The sequence below is a fragment of the Argiope bruennichi genome, chromosome 11, assembly GCF_947563725.1.
Source record: "Argiope bruennichi chromosome 11, qqArgBrue1.1, whole genome shotgun sequence".
NCBI lineage: Eukaryota > Metazoa > Arthropoda > Arachnida > Araneae > Araneidae > Argiope > Argiope bruennichi.
The window spans coordinates 69,633,631-69,652,838 of record NC_079161.1 but is presented as its reverse complement, the minus strand read 5'-3'; the positions used below and the strand labels follow the sequence as shown (position 1 = coordinate 69,652,838).

The window sequence follows — 19,208 nt, the reverse complement described above, 5'->3', positions numbered from 1 at the left end:
ATTGCATCTTGTGGAGGAGAAGAATATAATTTTTTCTTAGATTGAGTGTTGTTTGGAAAGGTAAAATTTTACCGTAATATATTTTATTCATGGGAAATATTCTTAGTGATTAATTAAAATTAAAATATGTATTAAAAAAATGATAAAATCTTAGACGGGCTCTACCTCTTGGCGACTTATTTGAAATCTCGCCAAATTGACTACTAATTGAATATTTGTTATTATTATTATTTTTCAATTAAAAAACGATACTTGAAGGCCAGAAATAATAATAAATATAATAAAAAATAAATAATTATAAAATAATAAATAAAAGTAAAATAAATATAAAAAATAAAATAAAAAATCCTTCCATGTTGATTATTTATTAATAAAATAAAATAATAAATAAATAATAATAATATAAAATAATAAATAAGTAAAAAAAATCCGTCTAGGTTGCCACATTGGCGATGTTCTCGCCACTCGTTTGGCGAGAATTCAAAAAGACGCCATGAGGTGGGCTGTGCTAGGATCCACCCAAAAATATTATTAAAATTAAAATGTGTCAAGAACACGAAGCTTTCATTTCATAAATAAAATTTTATCAGAAAAGAATGTATATAAAAATTAGGGTTAAATACAAACAGAAAAATATACCGAGACTAATTTTGTTCATGTCTTGGTAAAATTCAGCAATTGCAAAATTATTTTAATGTTTCAGTATCATTTTACTATATGCACACTTTATATTATTATTATCATTATTTATCAAAACCTTTTGTGTATTGTGAATACTCGGTATTTTCTATTGCAGTTATAAGGTTGGGCTCAGAAGTGAGCATATACTGAATGAAAAAAGTTAAAGAATGAGTAAGGATTCTTTTTTTTTTTCTTGTCAAAAAAGTAATTAATCTGGTTGTGCAAAATAGATTTTTTTTTATCTGACCCATTCTTATAGTTATTTTACATGTAATTTTGTTAGATTGAGTAGTTTTTTATATTTCGCCTATTTTATATGCTAATGCTAGAATTATTCTGCTTATGTTTCTCCTATGTGTCCTTAACCATAATGCTACTTTTATCTTCTCTGGTGACAAATTTCTGTTGACATAAAGGGTTAAATCATTATGGCTAACTTATACAAAATATTTTAATTGAAACGCAGAGCAATTATTAATCTCCACAGGCAGCTAGTTATCAGTATAATTAAATCTTCACCTCCTCCCCTTTTTTTGAAATGCACTACCAAATGGTGCTAGCTGTATGGAATTAGAATATTTTCAAAGGATAAGTGAGCAGTTCATTCAAATATTAAAACAATGTTTTATTATATAGATACATTTTTTTACAAAATAGCATTAATTCAGTCAACTTGTTTTGAAAAATTATGAAATCCAGAAGAAAAAAAAAATGTCAATTTTATTAGTTTAACTTGTTGAGTAGACTATCCAGACTTTCGAGTATCTCTATGTTAGGTGGAGTGAATTTTCAATGCGCTTTTATATAAAATTAAAAATAAAACTATTGATCATAGAGGAAAAGTTTAAAAGTTGTAGATACTAAAAATATATGTATAATTAACTATAAAGCGTAATGATATCTTAATTAAGGAGTAAATTTTTAAAAAGTGTTTAGTTGGAAAAATAATTTTCACTTTTTAAAAAAAATTTAGCAGTTTTTTTTTTTTTAATTTCACATTAGTATATGATACATAGAAAGGAATAACTGGTAAAAATTTAAAATCTATATGCACTACATTTTGAAATATTTACGAAAAGCTGAAAAATTTCGCATCCTAAGAGCAATGCTTACTTTTTGAGGACACTCTATTATCTTTATCTGTTAATAGTCACATTTGGCGACCAGCTGGTTCACCAGAATTAATGATTGCTAATATCTTCAGTTACCTAATTTATATAGCTGTTTCTTTGAATCTATCTCGGCAAAGTATTTTTGAATTTCATATTCTGGACATACTAAATTTTGAACAAAAATAAACTCGCTGTATTTAAAAAACATTACACATTCTGTTCATTGAACTATGTATCTCATCAATTTTCTGTCGACTCGCCTAAAATGTCAAATTTCTTTTTGAAATTAAGCATTTTCATTTAAATATAACAAAAAAGAAGCCTGCAACATTGAAATTTTATCAGTACTGCCCTATTATACTCTGTTTCACCCTAACTTGGCAGTATTGTAAATGTGCAGTAGAAAATGTGACGCTCCGCGTTGGGAAAGAGTTCCCCATCAATTCCGACTTTAAAATAGTTAAAATGCGCAGAAATTTATCAAATAATATCATAAATTACAGAAATCCCTTTTTTTTATCAATAATTATCAAAATGCTTAACATATAAGCACTTCTAACTTGAGAATAATTTAAAATTATTCTCAAGTTAGAAGTGCTTATATGTTAAGTATTTTGTAAATAAAGCGAACGAATAAACCAAACGATTGACACAATGAATTCCACTTTGGCTAAAACCGGTCTTCAAGGTTAAATATTTGGCGCGCTTTTCTTTTACGTCTCCACCAACTCAACTTCATTCAGTTTGCAAACATTATTATCTTTCGTACATTTTTATTCTCGCTTTTTTCTCTATATTCTTGATACTATTAATCGGATTAGTAGTTATTAGTTTTGTTTGGTGAATATTTATTCGATTCGTCATTTCTATTCACTTCTAAAATGTTTGAAAAAGAGAAAGTGTTTTCACCGACTACGCTGTGCACACATTCAAGACGAGTGATACCAACAAAAAGTGCAACATGTAAAAACATATTAAATGTTTATTCTCGACTCCGAGAAAACCCTTAAGATTCTATCAATCATATCGTTGATAAAGTTTCGCATCTTACAGATGTTTCACAATGAACAGTTTTCCTTTTGGAAAAAGAAATAAAGGCATCCTTTAAGTACCCCTGGAAAGAAGCGACCAGGCTCAGTAGATAAACATTCAGGTCTTGTAAAATATGATGATTTTACATTATTCTGTATTTGACGAAAAATCCATGCATTTTTTTCGCAGAAATGAGATTCCAACATTAGATAAAGTTTTAAAAGATGTGAACGATGATACAGATATCTTTTCGAAAAACATTAGCCGAACTACGCTTTACAGAATATTGAAATATATATTGTTTTCTTTTGAGAAACGGTGAAACGTAATGAAATAACTTTAATGATTTATTAAAATAATGTGTCAATAATATTGAAAAAATAATGAAAATAAGGAAACAATTAATTCTCCGATAAAGTGATAATATGATAAAGTAAATAAATATTTACTATTTGGCGAAAAATTTGCGAGATAAAGTTTCGCCAGCGATCTGCATTTCTAGTAACTTTGTACTTTAAAGTAACCCTGTTCCCCTGACGACGACTGCCATTCGGCATGCCTAGAATATACACTACTGCCAAGTTAGGGTGAAACAGAGTATAGCACAAAATGTCTATCGACATTTTTACGATATTGGCCGGTGTGCAGAATGTTAGATAACATTTTGGAGATATCGTACAATATCGTGTGCTACTAGGTTAAAGAATATTTTTCATAATTTGCATTATATTTCAGGAGGTTATTTAATCAAAATGTTTCTGATTCTCTGAAAAAATTCAATCCACTTCAATAAAAAAGCCATTTTCAAAAAATAAGAACGATAATATATTTTTGCAGATCCATATATTTTATGTTATACAGCACAGTGTTAAGAAAGGTTTAAAAAAATAGTTTTTTTTTAATTCCGGAATTTTTTATTTAAAGTACGTAATGTCTGAATAGTTTTTACTAAATCGTTGGAATTTTGATTCTGCTCCCAATTATTGACAAGTTACACTGAATTTTTTTTATGTGCATTTGTATACGTTTTAATGCTATCTTGCATTTTAAAATGCTATTTTCTCAAATTCTAATCTTTGTTAGAATTTCCGTATGAAAAACCTCATGAATTAAAAACTAATGTGTGTGTGTAATGATATTTTGAACTCTTAATTTAATCCAAATTAATTTCCAAGATTTTATCTTAAAGGGGTCAATTCATGTGACGTAAAAGTCACATGTCATGAGCTATCCACGCATGGCATTTCAGTTTCATCCGCACTGTCACGGTTTGACATCGAATCAGATAATATTCTTATTCAGATACTTTCATTACAGACTCTGCTTTGGATTTCTTGGTTTCGAACATTTCTTGGTTTGACATCGAATCAGATAATATTCTTATTCAGATACTTTCATTACAGACTCTGCTTTGGATTTCTTGGTTTCGAACATTTCTTGGTTTGACATCGAATCAGATAATATTCTTATTCAGATACTTTCATTAAAGACTCTGCTTTGGATTTCTTGGTTTCGAACATTTCTTGGTTTGACATCGAATCAGATAATATTCTTATTCAGATACTTTCATTAAAGACTCTGCTTTGGATTTCTTGGATGAAAGGGCATTTGTTTATGGTGTAAATATAAAACTCAAAGCCATTCTCAAAAGTAAAACACAACCTTTTTTAATGAATTCCAAACTACATATGCATCTTTTTTTAACACCGTTGCCATTCGGAACAAAACAAAAGCTGAAACATAGACAATATTAATAGATATAGAGAATCAACGCGACATCCTCCCACCTAAGTTAACATTTTACATTAAAACTTTAACTTACACATAGTTGCAAGAAAGATATATAAAATTAACAAAATTAAAATTGTTCACAAGTCCAGTCTTTTAGGTATTTTGACCGTACGACCTGTTCTAGTCTTTTGAAACTGTGGCTCAAAGCTTACATCACACACATCGTTAGAGCCAGACTCTACAAGTTTCCAACTTCTTAGTTGAAAAGTTTTCAACAATAAGATCATCATTAGAGACTTCTCGTGGATACAGTCTCTGAGTCGGTCTTAGTAATTCTCCATTTGCCGTTTTAAGTCTCACAAGTCTTGTTACTCCATCTTGACCTGGAATAATCTCTATTATTTTTCCCAGTGGCCAATTCAGTCGCTTGGTATTGTCACTTCCTATCAATATAACATCACCGATATTCACTTTCACTGATCTTGTCTTATCCGATTTTTGAATAAGTGCTCCTAGATATTCGGATCTAAATCTTTTTCGCAGATCCTTTTGTAAGTTTTCTCTGTATTTGACTCGTTTATTCAGACTTCTGTGTTCAATATCATCAAGATCAGGAACACCACTTGTTTGAATGTCTTGAAGAAATAGAGATGGACTTAAAGGCATCAAAGTAACATCATTTTCAGTAACATAGGTCAATGGACGGGAGTCGACCACTGCTTCACAGTCGCAGAGAATGGTGATCATTTCTTCGGAAGTTAAAGAAGCTCTTCCTAGTACTCGCCTCAGTAAATTCTTGAGAATGCCTATTAATCTCTCCCACCAATCTCCCCACCATGAGGCAGTTGGTGGATTAAACTTCCATTGAATTGGTGATATAGATGTATCATCAATAATCTGCTTCCAGTTTAGATCTCGTAGCGCATTTGAAGCTCCTACAAAGTTAGTTCCGTTGTCACAGTAAATTATTTTACTTCTTCCTCTGCGGGATATAAATCTTCTAAGGGCTAGTAAAAAACTCTCAGTAGACATGGACTCAACCAATTCTAGATGCACTGCCCTGTATACGGCGCAGGTGAATAAGCAAATCCAGGATTTGGTGTTACCTTTTAAGATCACTGGACCAGCAAAATCAATGCCACAAATTTCAAACACAGCCGCTTCTCGGAGTCTGTTGTTTGGAGGGGTTGCCGTGCAAACTTGCACGCGTTTTGCAGAAAATCTTCTACATACGGTGCACTTATTAATCGGAGATCTCACCGTTTTTCGAGCATTAAGAAGCCAAAATCTCTCTCGAAGAATATTTATTAAAATTTGAGTACCAACATGTGCATTTTTCTCGTGATAATATCGTATTAATCTCTTGACCACCTCATGATCGGACGGAAGAATAGCTGGAGTTTTAAACTCTTCTGAATCCTGTCGAAAGGTAAGTTTCGTTTTCAGTCTGAGGATTTCACTCTGATCCTTAAATACTCCTAAAGTTTTTAATTTATTATCTCTCTCGTCTACAAATCAATCCTCTTGAACCATTTTGATTAATAATTTCTCGGCTTCAAAAATTTCATCAAAATCAAGGTCTCCATGTCTTTTCTTAATTTTTTCAGCTCGACAATTAAAGGTAAACCGTAGAATCCAGGCAATTAGATGAACTATTTTCTGGTATTTCGAAAAATATTTGTAATACCAGTCTTCTTTAGGAACGAAACTTGTAGAAATCAAACTTCTTGTCACAGATGAAACTATGGTCTTTTTCTTTTCCCGAACAATCTCGTTTTCATTTAAGCTTAGATTTCCTTTTGGCCAATCCTCTTTAGGCAAGTAAAGCCAACTTGGTCCTAACCACCAGTTAGATTTCAATAAAGTTTGAGCTGAACAACCTCTACTCGGGAGATCAGCAGGATTCATGGAACCAGGGATATGTCTCCAAGAACTTTTATTTGTTAACGCTCTAATTTCCTTCACTCTATTCTGGACAAAGACATTCCAGGCTTCTTCCCTCATAATCCATGTCAAGACAGTCGAAGAATCAGTCCAGAAGTAAACTTCTTCACTCTGTATCTCTGAAAAAATAGAAGTTGAAAGTCTTGCTGAGACAGTAGCTGCAAGTAACTCAAGTCTAGAGATAGTAATCCCTTCCTTTCCTGTTGGTGAAACTCTACTCCTGGCTTGTATAAGTTGTACTTTAACTGAATCACAAGTCTGTATTCGGATGAAAGCAGCGACAGCATAAGCATGTTTACTAGCATCACAGAAAATATGTACTGAAATATCTCCACTTACAATCTCTGAACCAAAATATCTTGGAAAACGGATTTTCTATAAAGAGTCAATATGTTTTAGCCATTTTAAAAATGTATTTTTTGTAATTTTATCAACTTCTTCATCCCATGTTATTTTCTGCTTCCACGTTTCTTGAAGCAATAATTTAGGAATTAGGATGACAGGACAACATATACCAAGAGGATCGAACAATCTATGAGCTGTAGATAAGATTGATCGCTTAGTTACCTTTTCAAAGCATAATTCTTTTACACTTGCAGTATTAATTCGTAGAGTGTCAGATTTTTTATTCCATACCAGGCCGAGCACATTTGTATCGGCAGAAGTATCAGCATTGACATCACTGAACTCCCACCCTCTAAGCTCGAATTTTTTCTCGGTCATTACCTCAGTCGAAACGTTAATAAAACGATGTAGTTCTTTTTCATTTTTAACGCAACTAACACAATTGTCGACATAAAAACTATGCACAAGTTTTTGAATGACATCTTTTGGATACGAAGATTCTCCAGTTCCTATTTTTTCCAAAACAGTTTGTAAATGAAGCTGAATAGTAGAATTTAGAAAAAAAGGGCTACTCGATACACCAAAAACTACACGGCAATGTCTGTACTCTTTCAGCTGACCATCATTACCAATCCACAAAAACCTCAAGTAATCTCTATCCGTGGGTGAAACACCTATTTGTAGAAAGGCTTTTCGGATGTCAGCAATAACACCGATCTTCTCTTTTCGAAATCGGGTTAAAATACTCTGAATCTGCTCTATTAGATTCGGCCCCTTCTCAAGACAATCATTAAGATTAGGAAATCCCTTTGCCTTGGCCGAAGCGTCAAAGACAGGCCGGATTTTTGTAGTGCTATTCTCTTTGATAACTTCTCGATGAGGCAGATAATGTACTGAAGCCTGATCATTTTTGGCAACTTCCTCAATTACTCCCTCCTCAAGCCATTCCCTAAAAACATTCCCATAAGCTTCATAATTAGACTCGGTTTTAAGAAGTTTAACAGTCTTGTTCAGTCTTCCCTTTGCTAAATCAAAATAATCTGGGAGTGGTGGATGATCTTCCAACCAAGGCAAATCTACTTCAAAACGATTATCTACCAAATGAACTGTATTTAGAAAATGCATTCGAGCAGCTTCTTGTAACTCGATCTGGCTTTTCTTCACAGATGGGTCAGTTATGCCAAGAGTATCCAAGGACCATAAGTCTGTTATTGTCTCTGCTGTAGATAACATGGACTTAACTAATAAAGATGAACATTCACTTCTCGCAGTATCAGTTATTCGTCCCATTACAGACCACCCAAGTTTTGTTTCAATCGCTACGAGTCCACAAGACATTTCACGATAACCTCCTGTCATGAGCTTCCCAGCTACATCAGCTCCGATAAGGATTTCAATAGGATCTTCACAATTATCCACAATATTTACATTATAAGCAGCTAACTCCTTCACGCAAAACTCATTCACAGTAGGTGGCACAGTTTTATAAATAATTTGTTGACTAAGAACTTTAAAATTACAATTATAATTCTCATGTACACTCGATAAATACAAAGTATATACTTCATGTTTACATACCCCAGTATGCTTGCCACCAAATAGGGAGTGCTGCAAATATTCACAGCTGGTAGGCTCATAGCTCATTTCTTCAGCTGTAGCTCGTAGTAAATATGACCGCTGTGAACCAGTATCGATAATAGCTCTTGCTGCACGTTTTTTCCCGTTGCCTCTAATTACAACTTTGAATGTCTGCAGTACTACGTTTGGATTGGTAGAGAAGTTGGAAAGAGCTTGATCCATTTCAGAACTACTATCAGTTCTCTTATCAACTTCAAGCGATTCTTTGTCTTTAGACTCAGATATCGGATTCATTTTTCTACACAGAAGAATGTGGTGTTTTTTGCCACAACACAAACAACCAGCTCTGACATTACAATCTCTGACAGAATGTCCAGTTTTTAAGCATAAAAAACAATTATGAGATTGTTGAACAATTGCCTCTCTTTGCTTCAAGGGCACTTTTCTTACTTTAAAACAATCTCCAGAATAGTGTGCATTAGAACAAAATATGCACTGTTTTGACACTTGCGACGAAGTCAAAAGATCAGTTGCACTAGATGCCTCATAAAACTTTACATTCCTAGTTTTATTTTCACTCATTTTTTTATCACCAGAAAATTTATTATATTTCACTTCCGCTTTCGGTTTAGAAGCTTTGAAACTTCTAGAAGCAAGAAGAATGCGTTCTTCTGATTCAACCTCATCTTGTAAAAATTCTAAATCACTTTTTTCTATTTTTGTTGAATTTTGATCGGAATCATTCGTGTTCGTTTCACGAACTCTACGATGAGCCGATCTATAACGCTCCCAAGCAATCAAAGTTTCTTCGGGTAGCGATGACTAAACTAGAGGAAATAACATAGCAGCATATTTCTCCCTAGTAACTCCTAATAGTTCAAGTGAACGTAGTTTACTCTCGAGTTGATCAAACAACTTTCTTAATGAATTTTTTGAACAGTTCTGTTTTTGAAGAACTAATGCTAGTAAATCTCTAACGTATACTTGAATTAATAATTCTTCTCTGCCAAAACGCAATTTTAATTGTTTTAAAGCTTTTTCATAGCTATTACCACCTGGAGGAAAACTCTTAATTAATTCTTCGGCAGGACTACCTCGTTCCATTGCTTGAGATAGATATGAAAATTTATCGTGAGAATCGATATTAATGTCCTCATCAATTTTTTGAAACTGTCCCCAAAAATATAACCAATTGCGTACATTACCGTCAAAAGTAGGTAATTTTATTTTTGGATAATTTAATAAGGTATTCATACCAATATTAAAACTTTCATTTTTAGAGGATAACTGTTCAATCACAAATGATTCTAACTTTTGTTTTAAAGATCTCCAGCGATCAATGTAAGTTTCCGACTCATCTACTTCTCTCTCGATTTCAGTATCGGAAGTCTTCTCGGAATACAACAACTGTTTAAATTTTTCTTCACATGCCATCATTAATAAAGCTTTCTCCTCAATTAGCTTTAATTTATTGATTTTATCGGCACAACTCAGTTGATTTTCTGCCTTTTCAAAGGAATTGCATGCTATAGTAAACAGTGTTAAAGCTGCCTAAGAAAAACACCGTTTTCTTTCGCTTTTTATATTAAAATAGAAAAACGATATCCCACCGGTAAAAAATTCAAACTTTGTTTATTCCATCTTGGGATTAATCTACAAGTTGCCATCTACAAAATGAGACAGCAAAAAATATTTCTTAAATAACGTTGCCATTCTAAAATAAATAAATAAATAAAATAAAATATTAATACATTTTCAACATCCTCCCACCTTTTGATTATAAATAATAATCAAAATATAATACTATTTGTCAAACACAGTTAAGAGATTCAATTAATGGCAACGTTTTACAAATTTTCAATTAATATTTAAATATAAAAATGAAAATAAATGTGAAAATGTCCAATCAAAACAAAATAAATCACAAGTTCAGTCTCTCTGGCAATTTAATTCTTCTTCCGGCTCTACTAAATTTCATCTCGTGCCAGAAGTACTGTCAGAAGTTTTGGTGATGTCATTTGACTTATTCAAATCATCTGGTGTCATCGAAGTGGAGAAGTCATCAGAGGATGTTAACTCTAATGGATATATTCTTTGAATTGGTCGCAGGAAATTCTGCTGTGAAGTTTGCACTCGAACAAGCCGTACATGTCCATCTTTACCTGGTATGATTTTAGTGATACGACCTCAAGGCCAGACAAGTCTCTTTTTATTATCTGCTCCCACCATAACAATGTCACCAACAGTAACTGTACATTTTCTTGATTTTTTTTATTTCTCCGCTGTATGAGAGCACCCAAATACTCAGATCTGAATCGATTTCTTAAGTCTTTAAGCACTGCTTGTCTGTATTTGAATCTATTGCTCACAGAATTTTGCTCTACAGCATCTATATATCAGGAAGATTGCATTCATGCACATCTTGTATGAACATCGATGGAGAAATTGGTTTTATAGCTTCCTCTTCGCAAATGTAAGTTAGAGGTCTTGAGTTGATTACACGCTCGCAGTCTGCCAAAACCGTTATCATCTCCTCATAATTGAGACGTGCCTGTCCTAACACTTTCTTTAAAAGATCTTTTAAAATTCTAATTAATCTCTCCCACCATCCGCCCCACCAGGCAGCAGTTGGAGGATTAAACTTCCAGTCAATAGAGTTTATTGCTCCGTATTTTTGGATACGCTTCCAATCCAGTGGTTTTAAATAGTTGGCTGCTCCAACAAAATTGGAGCCATTATCGCAGTATATTGTTGTGCATCTTCCTCTGCGAGAAACAAATCTCCTAAAGGCCATTAAAAAAACATCAGTCGATGCAGCAGTAACAAGCTCGAAATGAACTGCTCTGTACACTGCACAAGTAAAAATTAGAACCCAGCTCTTGTCTTTAAGGAATAAAGGTTCAGCCATATCAACGCCAGTTATCTGAAACACCGCAGCATCCTTTACTCTATTTTCTGGAAGGGGGGGACTTATAACTTCTATGTTCTTTGAGCTATATCTTTTACACGTAATGCAATTGGCCACCATATGTTTCACCGCTTTTCTTCCATTTCGGATCCAGTACTTTTCTCTAAGTGCATTCAGTAGTATCTGGACTCCAGCATGACAGTTCTTAACGTGAGCATTATAGATTAACCGCTTTACCACTTCATGCTTCGGAGGAAGAACAATAGGTTTAAGAAAATCTTCACTGTCCTTGCGATAAATAATTTTAGTTTTCAAACGGATGATGCCAAGATCGTCTTTAAATACTTGTAGGGTTTTTAATCTCTTTTCTTCTTCTGGAAGAAAAGACTCATTCTGTATCATAAATAAAACCTTCATTTCTGCTTCCTGAAATTCTGTAGCGGTTAATTCACCATGCTTCTTTTCAGTTATATTTTTGCAGTTGTTCTTGAAGCGGAGGATCCATGCAACAAGACGAACTATTCTATCATAGTTCGAAAAATATCTGTAGTACCAGTTTGCAACACCACAGGCTTCATTATTTGATAATATATAAGTCGTCTTAGACATTTCCTTTCTAATCTCTTCTTCATTCCAATCATGGTTGGAGGAACCCATAATGTTTTGAAATTCAAAAGCATTTTTCATCCATTGTGGACCCTCCCACCATCTTAGGGAGACTAGACGATTTGTCTTGCAGCCTCTGGAAGGTAAATCTGCCGGATTCTTATCACCAGGTATGTGTCTCCATGATGTAGGATTACTCAACTTCCTTATCTCTTGAACTCTATTCCTAACGAAGACAGACCAATTTTCTTCCCGTAATATCCATGCAAGCACTGTTGTAGAATCACTCCAGTAATATATCGTAATATTTTTCCAACCAAGAGCTTCAACAACTGAATTCGCTAGCCTCCCTCCAATCACCGCCGCAAGAAGTTCCATTCTTGGGATAGTTGTGCCTCTTAAAGGAGCCACTCGAGATTTCGCTGCAAGTAGAAATAGCTCGATTCGACCATTATTTTCTATTCTAAGGAAAGTAACAGCAGCATATGCATCTTTGCTTCCATCAACAAACGTATGAATAGTGCAGTTACTTATATCTTTTGAAGATTCTTGAACACACCTTGGAATCTGTATGTCAGACAAATGCTTAAGTTCTTGAAAGCACTGTAGAAATTCTTTACGAAGCTCATCAGTTCTTCCTTCATCCCAACTTGTACCTAATTTCCATGCCTTTTGTAGCATTATTTTTGGACAAAGCATCACTGGTGCAGTGAATCCAAAAGGATCAAATACTTTATGTACTGTAGATAACATACTCCTTTTAGTTACTTTTTCCACATTAATGTCATCCAGCCATTTCATGTTAATTTTCAAAGTGTCTAATTTCTTATTCCCAATAAGACCCAATACCTGAGTTTCTTCCTTTGAATTAGTTTCACAGTCGCCAGACCATTCCCATTCTCTAAGATCAAAACCACCTTTTGCCATCAAGGTTTTAGAATTGTCGATGAATCGATCTAATTGGTCTTTACTGTCGACACTAGTAACGACATTATCAATGTAGAAACTCTCCAAAAGTCTTTTCTTCAAATATTTTTCAAATCCTTCACATTTTTGAATATGGTACTCAATTACTGAAGCTAAAAGAAAAGGGCTACATTTTACCCCAAAAACAACTCTTGTGTGACGAAAAACTCTCAATTTCTTTTCTTCTCTATTTTCCCACCACAAAAACCGAAGGAAGTCTCTATCCTCTTTACGAATACTAATTTGCAGAAAAGCTTTCTTGATGTCAGCTATAACGCCAAGTTGTCCCTCTCTGAATCGAAGAAGAATATTTGGAATAAGCTCAATGAGATTAGGACCACATTCCAAGCACTGATTCAAAGATGGATAATTTGCCAATCTCGCTGAAGCGTCAAACACCGGACGAATTGGAGTAGTGCTGCGTCTTAGTTTTATCACTGCGCGGTGAGGTAAATAATTACCATAAGAGTTCATTTCGTTGGTCGGAACTTCCTCTATTATGTCTTCATCTAACCAATTTAGAAGAATATTTTCCTATTTCTCATACATATTTATAGCTATAAGTTTTAAGGTAGTGTAGTCCAGCCTTTTCCTCGCCAAATCCAAGTTGTCGGGCAAAGGTGACTTATCATCAGACCATGGTAAACAAACCTCATATCGACCATCTTTATTAATTGTTACCGTTTCTAAAAAATGCTCCTTGGTCCGAAGATCAATCTCGATCTTAGATTTTTTCTCAACAGGATCATTGATTCCGATTGAATCTAATTTCCATAAATTTGTGATTTCTGCTTCATTGAATTATAAAATTATTGAATTATAAAATTCTGTAAAAGCATAAAAGAGTTTCTTCTAACTCATCTTTATATCCTACTTAACTTCTCTCTCTCTCTCTCTCTCTCTCTCTCTCTCTCTCTATATATATATATATATATATATATATATATATATATATCATGACCTTATTCTTGTTTATTAAATTTACTGTATTGTATGTTTTATTTTATGATATTCATTCAATGTAATTTTTATCAATGTAACTTTAACTGTTAAAAAAAATTCATAAATGTTCTGCTTTAAAAGTATATTGTTCAACATAATGTTTTTATTCGTGATAAAAAAAAACTGTTGTTTAGTATTTAGAATGTTTCTGTTGAATAAAATTGATTTCATCATTTACATTGACATTCTTGTCATACTGTGTTTATATTTTTTCTAAGTGTCTAGAAAAATAAATGTTGATAAATAGTTTTTTGAATTAGTGAGTACATTGAAACATCCATTTGATCACATTTTTTCAAATAATTATCATATATATATATATATATATATATATATATATATATATATATATATATATATATATATATATATTGTAATGTGTAAATAAAAAATATTATTACGAAGTGATAAAAACGTATCCCTGACAGGCCGACCTTGGCGACAAATGTTGGTGACCTTGTCGACGAAAAGAATCTTCTAGAAGACTCCAGATGGTCCCAACATTATATCACCGAGACCAGTTTCTCCTTGAAATTTGGAGAAAGTTCTGGGACTTTCCCAAGATTACGCCACTTCCTGTGGGAAGACTATAAAAAAAAGCAAGCACTCAAGACCGGGGGATTTTGGAGAGGAGTAAACAGCAAGCAAGCAAGCTGCTGAACTAGCGATTGATTAGCAGTATTTGTAGAAGAAAAATTTTGTAACAATATGAAACTGTAATTTTGTTTGTTTTCCTTTAATGATCTCTACAAATTAAAATGAAATAACTGATTCATAAGTTGCATAGATTTAAAAAAAGGTATCTATACCTTTTATATTTCATAATTTGAAATTGTAAACATAATTTATTCAATATATACTAATTTGAATTTCATGTTCTTTCCTCAGAGCAAACTGAAAACATCAAAGTCTCAATATTAATAAAAATCATTATATAAGAAGAAAAATATTATAATTTTATTAGTAAGCTTTAAAATATTAACTTATCTAAGAGTAATAAGTTCTTTTTTAAAAAGAACTATATTTATAAGATTCAACATTCAGTAATATTTAAATAATATGTAAAAAAAGAACATATGTAATTTTTCAAAAACACTGCCATAGTCATTTGTCAAAATGTATAATTTGGATAAAAAAAAGGGGGGGGGGAAGGATATGGAAAAGGAAAGAATAAAGCAGCACCAAACGAATTAAAAAGCGACGTTAATTAATTATGCAAAAACAATTAATTCCATTGAAAATACTAATTAAAATTTTAATATAACAAATAAAATTATATAACTACGAAAATTTGGAGAAAATAATTCAAAATAATATCTTTAAAAAAATCAGAAGTTTTTAATAATTGATCGGCTAGCGTAAAATTTACTAAACAATGGTTTCATCAACGTTATCGGCAGCCATCCCGACATGCGCAGAACGGTTGAAAATTGAACAGAAACGGTTTGTTTGGTACCTGACACGTGATCGTGAATTGACCCCCTTTAGCCCATCGTAACTTCATTCTAAAATATTCTCTTATTTCGTTTCTTATTAATTAATTCCTCTGTAAAAATAATGCGCCATCAGTACTACGTATCAAGAGAAAGTGATATCTTTGGTTGCCCTTGAAATGGTATCAAAAGTCATCACGTGTATTGAATTGGCGCCTGGCCAGAAATCCTATGTTATATAAGACTAGTGACCATTTGTTCGTCTCTTTTTTGTCTTCTTTCTTACTTCTGCTTATGTGCCGCGCTGCTCCTTCTTGTTAATAGTTATGCTTTCCTGGATGGATATTAAAAAGAGAATAAAACGGAATTAAAAATACAACGTCTCGTCTATGTCTTCAACCTGCACTCTGCTTCAACCTAAGATATGTTACACACACACACACACACACACACACACACACACACACACACACACACACACACACACACACACACACACACACACACACACACACACACACACACACACATATATATAATTTTTGAAACAGGAGACAGGTTTCGAAGACAGTGAAAAGATTTTCGATTTCTTGACGTCATTTTATTTCATCTCGGAGAAGCACGCATTATGTACAAATAAGAGCGACGAGCACACACTCAACGCAGAAAGAAACGAAGGAAAAGTTGATAAACCTTTTATCCCCGGTCTTATATGCTGTGATGTTTTAATAGGGATTTCCATCGCATGTCAATCAAAAAGCAAGGGAAACACAGGGATCTTTTAGAAGAATTTGCCATGTCAGCGGTATTTTGTTCCTTTACTCGGAGTGTAGGAACTTTTAGGCTTTTAGCCGATTCAGCAATTTTACAAAGCTTCTGTTGAATTAATTAGATAGAAAAAGTGGAATGGGATTAGGGAATAAGAGAATGTTCTAGAATGAAATTAATATGGGCTAAAAATAAAGAAATTTATTAAGTTTAAATTAAATATTAAAATATCATTTCACACACACACACACACAATACTCAATATGTGTATATTTGTGTGTGTGTGTTGGCGCTTTACAGGCCAGACCGTTCGATCTACAGCTACTAAATTTGGCCCATGCATATATTGCAGGTCCCTTTTTTTGAATTTTTAATTAAAATTTAGTTATTAATTAAAAACTACGACAAAAAAATTTTTCATTTTCCCACCGCTAAATAAGTAAGGCTTCGGTTTCTTTCTTTTTTTTTTTCCCATGCTAAAGAGGTTAGCAAATTTTCGGCCGATTATTTCAAACGATTCTGTTTATTTTCTTAATGTTCGATGTATTTAAAATTAAACATTGTTAATTAATCGATCTTTCAGATTCATTCTGAAATAGTTTTGAATTAAAATAAAACAGAATAAAGGAAATTAAAAATGTTTAATCTGCACAGCGTTGCACAGCATTCAACTGGCGTAGAAAATTCACGCATTTGCGTTACTATAATTGGCTTTGAAAATTCACGCATGCGCATTGTGTTTTGATTCTTGACAACTATTTTCAACGGATACGGACTTGGTTTTGAAGGCTTGACATGTTTTCGATAGATTATTTCAAACGATTCTGTCTATTTTCTTAGTGTTTGGTGAATTAACAACTAATTATTTTCTTAGTGTTTGATGCATTTAAAACTAAACATTGTTAATTAATCAATCTGTGCATGATGAATCTGAGAAAATATTGTTGAAAACTTCTTGAAATATTATATAAATTAAGAAAGATATTCTTTAGTGCCCATAAGGTTTAAATACTTAGTGACTCTGTTTTCAGTACTCATATTTTTTAAAAAATGCTTCGTTTCAGTAAAAAATATATTATTATATTTATTGCAGTTTAAACCTTTCCACTTTAATTTAAAGCATTTTCTACAAAGCTGACTGATCCATTACAAATTTGTCTTTTGCATATCTGTAGACACTCTTTATAAATAGGTGCTTTATGAGACCAAATTTTATGCAAGTAATTCTTAGTTGGTATAGAAATTTCAAATTATATTTATCCAGAGGTAGGCTTCGCGCCTCATTCTTACTTAAATTCATTTGCTTTTGGATATTCCGAATGCAAGTTCTTAAAGGTGAATAAGCTTTAAAAACATTATTATTATTATTTGTGTGTGTGTATGAAGGTTTGGTGTATGTTCATGGAATCTGGTCTTTTCCAAATTGAAATCAGATTCATTGGGTGCCGATTGTTAGATTTCTTCACTTGAATTGGATAATCTTATGTTAGTCCTTATTATCGATAATACAATTACTTTGAGTAGTTTGACGCACTTTTGTTCCAGAAATTGTTACTAGTATTATATAAGCTATGTAGAAAGTTTGAGGACCATTTTTTCGAAATTACCTATTCCACTTTAATATTTTAATGCATGAACATACTAAACGCATTTACTACCATTGTATATGCGTTTAGTATTAAAGTACTACATTTAATACATTTTTAGTATTACATTTATTTAGTATTATCATTTCGGACTCAATTTTCCAGGCTGTGTCCTCTCTCTGTGAGGGCTACTCATTATGAAAAAGGAAGGCATGATTTCATCATTCCATCATGATAAGAAAAATTCTGGATAAAATATTTGTAGCAACAATGAAAAAGATTTGAATTTCTTTTCAGCAGTGAAATAAATTATGGTATCACAATGAAATAAATAAAATCCCCAGATATTTTAAAACTAATGGGAATGATTTTTTTCAAAATTTCCTCACACATTCTGTAATGAACATGCTATTCCATAGAGGCTATCACTGGTTCCATGGTCAGTTCCATGTTACCATACTGAAATTATATCCGGTTGATCCATCTTCTAAATTTCGCGGTATTGTAATTTCATTTTTTTAAATTTTTATTTTTATCTTGTAAATTACGTAGATATTAAACAGGATTCTACTTTAGCTTTCAGCAAAAGAAGAAAAGCACGCTATCAAATATTTTCTGAAGAAAATGAAAACATTATGGTAAAAAATATGTTTAAATGTGTGTTTAAATTAAATCTAGATTGAGGAATTTTACAACAATTAAATAGTATCAATGAAAAGAAATTCAAAATATATAATTTTGTTTTGATTTGTAAATGGCAAAAAATTCATTTTTGTGCAAGAATATTTTTAGAAGTTATCACCAAAAAAATGCCACCATCTAGCTTGTTTTTAATTTATTAAAAATAAAATCGCCCCAAGGTGCAAATTTTTACTATCTAGCACTGGTCTAGGAATACTAGCACACGTGCAAGCATACTCACACACACAATAGATTCGTATTGGTCATAAATTTTAACATATTTAGTTATTTGAACAATCTCACCTTTTGTCTTCATTCAAACAAATCTTCATTTTCCAGTAAATACATTAATAATATTAAGCAATGGTAGTTGAATTTCCCAGCTTTGTTAATCTTTTTAAAAATATATTTATTGAACTGTCTTAACATTGAGAGCATAAATTTTCAAAATAAATAATTAAACTTTTTAGCTATTATTTTAGCAATTATTACTAAACTAATTTATAAAATTATAACCTTGTTTTCAGTTTCTTGTTTGTAAACTGATTATGCAAAATAAATAAAGCTTAATTGAAATACTGATAAAGGAATGTTTCCTCAATTTCATAAATGTAAATAAAAGAAAAATGGGAGAACTGGATTAATTTTTATGAAAAAATATAAAAATAGAGCAATACAATTGCAACAAAGGCTTACTTTAAAGAAAACTGATGTTTGGAATCAACACAATATATATATGTTTTTTATTTTTAAAGGGAAACCTTTTTTATATTTCATGCCACATCAATATTCATTACTAAACAAACAATATATAATTTTTATGCTATATTTTTGA

At 32.2% G+C, this 19,208-nt stretch overlaps 1 protein-coding gene across 1 annotated transcript; it reads right to left on the bottom strand.

Moving 5' to 3' along the window:
• Positions 1-10,812: 10,812 nt before the first annotated feature.
• LOC129956632 (uncharacterized) lies at positions 10,813-13,377 on the bottom strand. The gene is made up of 2 exons (XM_056068566.1): positions 11,743-13,377; positions 10,813-11,577 (listed from the first exon to the last, which is right to left on the bottom strand). The coding sequence occupies exons 1-2, from the start codon at positions 13,375-13,377 to the stop codon at positions 10,813-10,815; spliced, it is 2,400 nt and encodes a 799-aa protein (XP_055924541.1).
• Between the last annotated feature and the right edge of the window lie 5,831 nt (positions 13,378-19,208).